The 10,333-nt window shown below is 47.9% G+C and overlaps 1 protein-coding gene across 3 annotated transcripts in view; it reads left to right on the top strand.

Moving 5' to 3' along the window:
• The first annotated feature begins 376 nt into the window (after positions 1-376).
• Positions 377-10,333, top strand: part of MLLT3 (MLLT3 super elongation complex subunit) — a 258,074-nt gene continuing 248,117 nt past the window's right edge. The window contains exons 1-2 of one of the 3 annotated variants that reach the window (XM_036434174.2): positions 377-698; positions 3,419-3,599. In XM_036434174.2, the coding sequence (XP_036290067.1) occupies positions 609-698; positions 3,419-3,599 (271 nt within the window). In that variant the 5' untranslated portion in view covers positions 377-608. Of the gene's footprint in view, positions 699-1,473; positions 1,792-2,138; positions 2,350-3,418; positions 3,600-10,333 lie in introns of those variants that run through there. The other 2 variants (XM_036434172.2, XM_036434173.2) reach the window with 2 other exon arrangements.

Here is a 10,333-nt window from a genome sequence, read left to right as displayed (position 1 = left end):
TATTAAAAAAAAAAATAAAATGAAAAGAAAGCAAGAAAAGTTGAGCCAGAAAGAAGCAAAGAAGCAAGTAAAAGCGCGAAGGTTGGGCAAAAGCGTATGAAGCCAAAGGAAAGATTCTAGAAAAGAAGCTGGAAAGCGAGAAAGCGAGAGGGGGGAAAAGGAAGGGGGGGGGGGGAAGAAAAAAGATCAAGGCGGCAGAAAAGCAACTCAGGGAGATGCAAAGATCTTTATTTAAGGAACCCAAGTCACACCCGTCTTTCACTTTCAGATCAATTGTCTAGATCTTATCCGCTTCCTCTGCAAAGGTTGTGTGCGTCGCTGGAGGAAGCGGGTCCGTGTTCCTCTCCCCGGCCCCCGAGGCCAGACGCCCCCCGAGCGGGAACGTTGCGGGCGCGCGCCCCCGGGAGCACTTCCGCGACTGGTTGTCACTCGGGGAACCTAACGGGATGAATAACGCAGAGATGGGATTACGTTGGCTGTCACCCATACGCCTAAAGATCAGCATCCCATTCATGCACACCACCGTCAGGGTACACTTTTATCTGATAGTTTAAGACTCTCCGTTGTTGCCCCTCGCTCTCCCTCCGAGGACGACCCTCCGCGTTCTGATGCACCCCGGCCGGCTGAAAGGAGGGAAAGCATCCCGGAGGAAGCCACGCCGAGCGCCCTCCCGGAGGGTCTGCGCCCGGCGCTCCCAGGTAGTCCGCCTGCACCTGGGCGCTGCTCTGTGCTGCCTCCCCGCCGCCTGGAGGCGTTCCCTGGGAAGGAAACAGCATTCTCCTTTCTTTCTGCTTCATTTCATCTTTCTGGTTTCAGGGGCGGGGGCGGTGGCAGATGGGTGGGGAGCGCAGGGAGGAGGGGGCCCCCGGCGCCTGTGTGTGTGGATGGGCCAGGGGGCCAGGGGACCAGGGGGCTTGTTGCCGGTTATAACAGTCCCAGCGATCGCTTCCATTCATGCTTCTTTGTAGGATGGCATGTTTCTCTCTGGCTCAGCCTTGAAATAAGTTTGTTGGGGTGAGCGTTCTTGCCGTGTCAGCACAACACCCCCAAAAGACGTGGTGGTGGAAAGTAAAAGAAAGCCCCTCCCGCCCTCCCTCTCCTCTCCAGCATGCTAACTAACGCCAAACACTCCATCTAACACCCCTTCTCCGGCGGCTGGGGGCTCTGGGCAGTGGCTACATTCCAGCAGTGTTAATCCGTTTTTTATTGTGGGGCGACGCGAGTGTACACACGGGCAGGGGTGGCTCCCCAGCTGGCCTCTCTTCCCAGCTCCAACGCCCCCTCCCTCCGCGCCCCGCCCCCTTTGCCCCCCCCCCCCCCCAGCAGGAACCTGTTACTTTAAGCGGGGCGTTCCGGCGCGGCGCGGCCCGCCTCCTGGCGGCGGGCGGCGGCCGGCGATTGGCTCCTTCGAGCTCCCCGCTCGGCCTCCCCGCGCGCTCCGCCCCCCTCCGCCCGCAGAGGCCCGGCGCCCGGGTGCCAGGCGCCACGGCGCATGCTCCGGAATCTCCTCCTCCGGCCCCGGAGCTGCTGCCGCCGCCGCCGCCGCCGCTGCTGCTTTTGCTTTTGGGGCTGAGTTTAATAACCCGGCGAGCGAGCGAGCGAGCGAGCGAGAGAGAGCGAACGCAGGAGGGGGAAAAAAGGCAGAGCATGCCCGCCATCTACCCTCTGCTCCCGGGCGCGCTCTCATGCATAGCAGCCTCTTCATGAATTACAGCTGAGAGGGGGGGGGCGGGGAGGGGGGACCTCACAGCACCCCAGCACACCTCCGAGCCCCCAGGCATGGCTAGCTCGGTAAGTACATGCGAAAATAAATATAATAATAATACTACTTATTATTATTAATAATAATAATAATAATAATAAAAGATCCCCCACCCACTCCCCCGCCTTCCCTCCCTCGCCCTGCGCCGCCAAAGCCAGCGCCAGCGCTCAGCGGTTTCAATTAGAAAATGTGGGTACGGTTTGCAGGGAGCTGCCGCCTCGCTCAGCCTCGGCTCCCCTCCCCCCCCCCCCCCCCCCCCACGGCGCGCGCGCGCGCGCACATTCTCTCTCTCTCTCTCTCTCTCTCTCTCTCTCTCTCTCTCTCTCTCTCTCTCTCTCCCCCCCCCCCCCCACCCCCCGCGCCTCCTCCCTCCTCGCCTCTCTTTGCAATCGCAAGAAGCGCACTCTCGCTCACACGCGCGCCCTCACACACACACACACACACACACACACACACACTCACACTCGGTGGAAGGAGGCGAAGAATAATAACTCAGCCATATTCCAGCCGCCGCCGCCGGAGCCGCCGGGAGCCGCGGGCGGGCACGGTCCGGGACGCGGCGGGCAGCCGGGGCGGCCGCCACGATGGTGCGTTGTCCGCGGCGCGTGCGGGCGCGGCGGCTGCGGGCTGACAGCGGCGGGGCCCCAACTTGGCCCCCGCTAGGGGCTGCGCGCCGCCCGGGCTCCGCGGCTGTCCGCCCGCCGCCCTTGCCTTTCCGAATTTCTTTTTTTTTTTGGGGGGGGGGTGAGGGGGAAGGTGGGAGGTACTTTGGGGCCACTTTGGCTCTTGGAAGTGTGTTGCGGGGGGCTCCGCGAGGATGGCCTCGCCGATCGCATGGGGGGCTTCTCGCCGGAGGGTGCGGGGTGTGCGCCTTAAGTTATGGATGCCGCCTCGGCGTGTCCCCGCGGGCGTGGGTCTGTGTCTCTGTGTGTGTGCGTGACCGGGTCTCTCATTTTTTTGTTGTTTGTCGTGCACAGACCCCGAGGTCAGGAGCACGGGAGTCGGTGCCCATCGGCAGCGGCTGCCGGTAGTTTCCATGCAGCCTGGCACCGCGCTGCACACGCACGCAGACACACACACACGCGGACACACAAAGACTCGCTCGGCGTGTGCCTGTCGCCGGGGGACTTCCAGGCAGGGAGCTCGCCCGAACCCCCTTCGGGGTCCCGGCTGCCTCCCCTCCCACGCCGGGAAGCTGCCCGCCCGCCCGCCCGCCCGCCCCTGCGGCACCGGCTCCGAGGAGTCTTCTCCTCGTTTGTTTCCGATGCATTTGTGGTCGCGCTTGGTGGTAGTGGCTGAGCGTGCTTTCCCTCTTTCCCCCCGGACCCCGGACCCCCTTCCCAATGGGGGTAACATTCCGTTACAATCCGGGCCGGTGTGGATGCTGGGCCCGGGGCGCCAAGTGGGGGACCCCGGGCCGGGCCGGTGGGGTGTCTTTGGGTGTGTGTGTGTGTGTGTGTGTGTGTGTGGAGTGTGCGCGCCCACGCGCGTGGAACGTGGATGCAGAGGGCACCGCCGTGGCCTTTTATGTGCGTTTCAAGGAGGATCAAAATAAAAAATAAAAAATAAAAAAAATAATGTCAGGCGGCGCGATGGGCAGGGTGGGACGGGTCGCCCCGCTGTGGCTCACGGCCGCCTCTCCCCCGCCGCCCGCAGTGTGCCGTGCAGGTGAAGCTGGAGCTGGGCCACCGCGCCCAGGTGCGGAAGAAACCCACCGTGGAGGGCTTCACCCACGACTGGATGGTGTTCGTGCGCGGCCCGGAGCACAGCAACATCCAGCACTTCGTGGAGAAAGTCGTCTTCCACTTGCACGAGAGCTTCCCCAGGCCGAAAAGAGGTAAGGGCTCGAGTACAAAAGGAGCCGGATAAAAAATGTCTTTGCCGGCGGAGGAGGAGGGAACAATCGCTGCTGCGCCCGGCGGCCCGCGGCCCCCTCTCTCCCTCCTCCCCTCTCCCCGGTCTCCCCCCCCCCCACCCCCCATCCCCATCCCCATCCCCAGGCGCGCTCGCCCCGCGGAGCCCGGGGACCCGGGTGCGCGGCGCCGCGCTGGCGAGGTCCGGGCTCCCGGCCGCCCGTGCAGGCGGCTTGGGCTGCGGGAAAGTCACCGGAGAGAGAGCACCGTCAGGTGTCGAGTGTTTATTCATCCCCAGCCCGCCCTCCCCGGTCCTCTGGGGCTAGCTGCGGCGGCTTCTGTGGGAAAGGTGCAATTAGTTGTGGGGTGTGGGGCTGGAGGGAATAAACAGCATGAGCCTCCCTCCCTCACAACCCCCCCCCCCAAAAAAAAAAAAAAGAAAAGAAAAGAAAAGAAAAGAAAGACAAGAAAAAAGAAATGGAGACTTACCTGCGCTACTGGCAGAGAATGTATGGGATGTAGTTATTGTTCCTTCTGGAGAGAGAAGTCGCCTCTCTTGAGGGTCTTCTCTGCCTTCCTCCCTGCAGAGGCATGGAGAACCCAGTTGTCAGGGACTTTTCCTTTTGTGGATTAGCCATCCCCAGCCCACACGGTCAAGATTTTATGTTTAGTTGGGGGGGGGGGGGCGGCGGTTACTCATCCATAGTCCCCAACGGCGCTTAACCGCTCGCTCATTGCGTTTTGAGCAACCTTCGGAAATGAAATGTCTGCCCCGATGTGATCTGGCAGGGGAAGCAGGTCGAGCCTTAAGTTTCAGAGGAACGATGTTTTGTCCTGGTTTTTTTTCAGTCCTTCCCCACCTTGGTTTTTTTCTAGCCTTGGTCTCTCTAGTTTGTATAATCCTGCTGAGCCTTGGGTGCCCAAACATTTTTTTCCAGAAAGGATAAGACAGTTTTGAAGAACAGAAACCGGGTGTTATTTTAAAAGCAATGGAGAGAGTTTTAAGAAATCCTGATTCCTGTTCCCCCACCGCCTCGGAAAGCTTGTCTGGTTGTTTTAGTTGGATTAGTGGAGGCAACAATATAAATACAATCCGGGGCTTTGTTCGTGAGCAGGTTTATTTATCTAAGTGGACACAATGGTTAGTAGTTATCTTCCATTTGATCCATAATCTTTATTGGCATCTAGAACTCCTGCAGCCTCTTAGGGTCACATCGTAATAAATCCATTCCGCTTGGAGCTAGGTGGACATTATTGAGCATCCAGGGGGTGGGATAAAGAAATACTGTGCGCCTTGGAGGGGGGGGGGCTCGTGCTTTATGCTTATTTTTGTTTCCAGAGCTCATGCACTGCGATGTAGGATGCATGTTTTGCCTTCAGTGGTCTGTTTTAGGGTTCCTTTTGAAAACTTGAATGGTTGGATTTGATGGGCTCTGCTGGATGGTTAATAAATAGATGGGCAGGAATAGATGCATGGCCTGTAGGGAAAGGCATTTAGATTTTGCTGGCGTTTTCTACCAAGATACAACTAGGGATATTATATTCACATTTCCTCAACACTGGGATAAGGATGAGTTATTGTCAAGTTTCTGTCCCACTAAGAGGTTGGGTGTGATGCCTCTTGGAATCTCCCGCTCCCTTTTCCATGTGCCCTCAGAGCCACTCAGAGGAATTTAAACAAAAGAAAGCATCTTCTGAGATCCTTGGTGCACACTCTTAGGACCGTTTGGCTGCTATTCGCTTGGAGGTGAAATACATTTAACAACAACTACAAAAAAAGCAACGTGTATTGAATTAGGGAAACAAAGTCAGTTGGCTCTTAAGGATGTTGCACTTAAGATAACTTTGTTTAGGTGTCTTGACCTTCTACAAATGGGCATTATGAAATTAAAGATGATCAGCCTCCCCCTATTTCACCACCATTTTCTGCCTCTGTGTGTGTGTGTGTGTGTGCATGTGTGGTGATGTTCCCCAGTATTCCCCATCCCTAATGGTTTTCTGTCCGGCTTGAGGGGATGGGAGGGTGCTGTCCTCACAGCCCACACCTGGGAGCTGTTGCCATTCCATAACACTGTGCCTCCCAATGTCTCTGCTGAGATGTCAGCTTGTCCCTTGGGCTCTTTAGTTTTTATCCTCAACTGCGGAGTTTCTTTATGTAGTCTATAAGCCATTGTTTTAAAATGTTTATTTTTGGGTTTTTATTTGTATGTGTGCTTCCCATGATGTGACAAGTCCTGGGAAAAATGCCAGCTTACATAGCCCAGGAGAGACCTTGTCATACTGTAATTACACATGATTCAGATTGCGAGGGAAGGGTTCTCTGTTCATTGGGGATAGTTGTAAGTTCATTTAACACCAAACGTGCCATTTACTCCTGGGACTCATTTTTTTGGCCTGTAATGTCTTTCAAACTGATAAGAATAGGCACAGAATAAAAATGCCAGGCATTTCTAAGTCAACTTCTATACCTGATAAGGTGCTATATTTGCGATATTATAGATCTGTAAGTGTGAGGGTTGAAAATGGGAGAAACTGCAAAAATGGCTTTGTGAAAAAAATCCGAGTCACAAAGTACTTCAAGGGAATGCACATATTCTAAACTCTGAATGGCTATTAAGAAGTTAGTCACTTTCACTGTACACAGTAGCAGATCAACAGAAGTGGACCTTAGCACTGAGGATGAATCCCTTAGCCACAAAGATGGATGAGTCCTTCCTTAGTTTCATAAATCTTTGGTTTGAAAAAGTGAATTAATTTTCAGGTTGATTTCCTTTTATTTCACAGTAATATTATGAGAACTTGTAGAGGAAGAAATTATAGTATCATCAACTTGTTGCCTAATGAGAATTACATATGCCATTTCAGGATTGAGCTAATTGAACTTGATTGAATGAGTTTTTACTCTGTCCCAAAGATGTATTGGAGATTTTAAATGTAAAACTGCTAACACAAATTTCAAAGTTCTAAATGAGAGAGAGAGAGAGAGAGAGAGAGAGAGAGAGAGAGAGAGAGAGAGAGAGAATTTTGTTGAAATGGTGAAGCCTAGAATATCCATTAGATGTTACAGAATAGGCAGGTCGGAGTATAATGCATTTTAAAACCATCTACTAGGAAAAAAAGACCATATCTTGTTTATTAGTACCAAAGATTTATAATAGTCTGATATGACTAAAATGAATAGTTACATTCAAAACATTTCATTTAAAATATTAATGTTTTCATTTACAGTATGATGTGAATTTGAATGAACTTTCTTTTCAATTACAGCTATCCTTACTATTACAATCTGTTCCACTGACATTTATGATATGAAATCTGTTGCTTATTATTTTATGTAAGCTAATTTGGCCAGTGGTATGAATGGATAGCTTTTTATTTGTAGCCTTAGTCTTTTGAGTGGGCAGATAAAGCCTAATAAATCCACATATATAACTTTCCTTTGATTTAAATGTTTGACCCAGCTTTACTGATTTGTGTTCTGAAATAATTTGAATAACTTTATCAGGGTTTACTAGTTGCAGATATTGTATGCACCTGGTGTATTTTCTCTTTTGAAGTATTTAAAAGGTGTAAGGAAAAATAAAGGTGGAAAACTATACTGATACACTCAGTGCGCGTTAATAAGATTTGTGTAGAATTCTGTATGGAATTAAGATGACCAGTGAGAACAGTTTTACTACTAGGCAGTTTGAAGCAACATAAGCGTAATTGTCTAAGGCCCCCGAAAACTCAGTTGCTGGAGGAACTCTTATGTGGTGTTAGTGAGAATGTAAATTGGGCACAGACATGTTGGAGAGCATTTGGCAAAATCTAATAAGATTGTAAACGTTTATACCCTTTGACCCAGAATTTTACTTCTAGGAATTTTTTTTTTTTTTAAACAGATATGGCTTCACAACTATACAAAGGCAGATCATTGTTCTTGTGACTGTTTTTTAATAGTAAGCCATAAGGGAACTTTTCTCAATTTGAGTAGGAGTGAATGATGGTAATCTATACAAAAAGAGGTAAATCTACTTGTAGGTGCAGGAAGATCTTCAAGATACATTAAGTGAAATAAGGCTGGTTACTAAATCAGAGTGATCAATTAAAAAATGTGCTTAGTAGATAAAAATATTTATGCGTGTATGTCTATAAAGTAAACACTCTCATCAATAGTTTTCTCAGAGAGTGCTGAAGGTGCTGGTGGTGATGGGGGTTATTTTTGCAGTGTTTGATTAAAAAAAAAAAAGTTAATTCTGTATAGTTAAAGCACTCCAATGAGCAGTCATCACTTTTTAAGACTGAAAGTCAAAGAGTAAAGACCCAGGATAGAACATTGCCTTTTAAACAGGGTTAACTTGAAGCTACCTAAAAGTGATCTTGAACTATCTTGAATTGCTCAGTAGTGAGGAGCTAAGGTTAGGATTTGCATTCAAATGCTGACTTAAGAGATGTCTGGTGTCTGGTGTGATCTTGAGCAAGTCACTTCTGTGTCTTTTTCTCGTTTGTGTCCTTCTTTGTGTTAAGCAAGGGAATGACGATTGAGCAGAACCAGTACCTCAGAAGTTGACTGAATAGGAATCAGGTGTTCTCAAATTTATTGGTCTTCAGACCCCTTTACACTTAAAAGTTGAGGACTCCGAAGAGCTTTTTTTGTGCACGTTTTATCTGTTAACATTTACTGGATTAGATATTAAAACAGAGACATTTTAAACAAATTCTAAAACAAAAGAAGAGGAAAAAAGAGTGACATTGTTTTATTTTTTGTGTCTCTTTAATGTTTTGTTAAATAGAGGACAACTGGATCCTGTTATGTGCTTCTATGTTCAGTCTGTTGTGTTATCACATGTCACCATAGCTTCTGGGAATATCTGCTGTACACTCAGGAGGGAGTGGGAGTGAAAAAAGGCAGCTAATGTCTTAGAGTTGTTATGAAAATAATTTTAACTTTGCCAATCCCCGGAAAAGATCTTGGGGATCCTGGGGTCCCTGGGTTACACTTGGAGAAACTCTAGTATGAAGTATTCAGCATACAGCCTGGCACATATAAACTGCCCTCTTCATATGTGGAAGCTGATTTTTAAAAACCATTATTGTTGCTGATAAAACATTCATTTAGTGGAAAGAGAAAAGATAAATCTTCCAAGGCATTTGCCTGGTTAAATTTCAGTGTAACAATTATCTAACAATATTTTTCAGAAAAGGAAATCCCAAACTTTGGTTTTACTGGATATATTGTATACTTAATGTCCATTTTATCCCATGTTATCTGTGTTCTGTACAAGCCTTTTACATCTATTATTTTAGGGGACCCTCTATAGTAGGGGTGTCGAACTCAATCAGAGAAGGGGCCAAAATCTAAAATCCAGCCTAAATCGCGGGCCGAATGGTTTACTGAACAGTCATAAACTGTCATTGTGATGGAAACGCAGCGGAGTGCAGTGATGACAGCGCGGTGCGGGCCACATTGCAAGGCCTGGCGGGACGGATTTGGCCCTCGGGCCTTGTGTTTGACACATGTGCTCTATAGAATTACCTCCTTGAGGTAGACAGGGTAAGGAGTATCAGTGGGTCTCATAATTTTACTTTAAAGATCTTTGTTCCTTCTCTTGGTTCTTTGAAGTTTTTTTTTTTCCCCCAATGATCTCCCATGGACCAACCTTAGCCCTTCAGCTCTTTTTTTTAATTTTTTTTATTTATTACATATGACTCCCACTACTTAACACAGCTTTTATAGTTCTAAGATGTGGAATTTTTAAAAAATTAGTGACTTACGTTTTCAAAAAAGAGAACTTGCAGGGGGAAGATGTTAAATACAATTATACCAATTACAAAATTAAGCAAGGACTCAACATATTACTGAACTTTATTGGACTTTAATTTATTTGGCCAGAATGTAGAATATTTTTGATCTTTGAAACATAATGTGTCACATTGCCCTAATAGAAATCATATAGATTTCTATATTTTGTTCCTTTGGCTTTTATACTTTGTTTTAGTTTATGCTTTTACTCCTCAGAGAAGAAGCTGACATGTAGAAAGAGAAATTCTCTTGTTTAGTGATACAAAATCATACCCTCTTAAAACATTTGTTTTGTGTGCATGTGGCCAGGATCTCTTTAGTTCATTCTCTTCCTAATAACATATATTGTAATGCTTTAAATTTTATTCTCTTATACTTTGTGGTTCTCCTTATTCTTGCTTGTAGTGCTATAACCATTTTTGGGACTACAACTTGTCTGAAAAGTGTCTTTGGATAAATACTTGCCCATTGATGATAATACAGGTAGTTCATAAGTGTTGTTTTTTTTTTTAAAGCTTTTGTTATAAATATCATAGAAATTACATTGCACAATTGTACAGAGCTGGGGATAAAGCACTAAAGCATAGATAGATATTCTTACCCTGCAGAGATGGAATTTCATCTTTTTAAAGCTGAATTTTATGGTGTTACATTGAATATAGATTTGTCAACATTATTTGGACATATAGATTGTTCTCAGTTTGAATTTGATATGAATAATGCTATGTGAACATCCTTGACATTCATTTAAATCCTCACTTGAGCACATGTTTCATTGATTTTTAGAGACAGAGGAAGGGGGAGGAGAGGAGAGAAAGAGAGAGAAAGAGAGAAAAAGAGAGCGAGAGCGAGAGCGTGTGTGTGTGTGTGTGTGTGTGAGAGAGAGAGAGAGAGAGAGAGAGAGAGAGAGAGAGAGAGAGAGAGAGAGAGAGA

The sequence above is a fragment of the Pipistrellus kuhlii genome, unplaced genomic scaffold, assembly GCF_014108245.1.
Source record: "Pipistrellus kuhlii isolate mPipKuh1 unplaced genomic scaffold, mPipKuh1.p scaffold_m20_p_12, whole genome shotgun sequence".
Classification (NCBI taxonomy): Eukaryota; Metazoa; Chordata; class Mammalia; order Chiroptera; family Vespertilionidae; genus Pipistrellus; species Pipistrellus kuhlii.
Note: the sequence above shows the minus strand (reverse complement) of the source record. Positions and strands in the feature narration are given on the sequence as shown.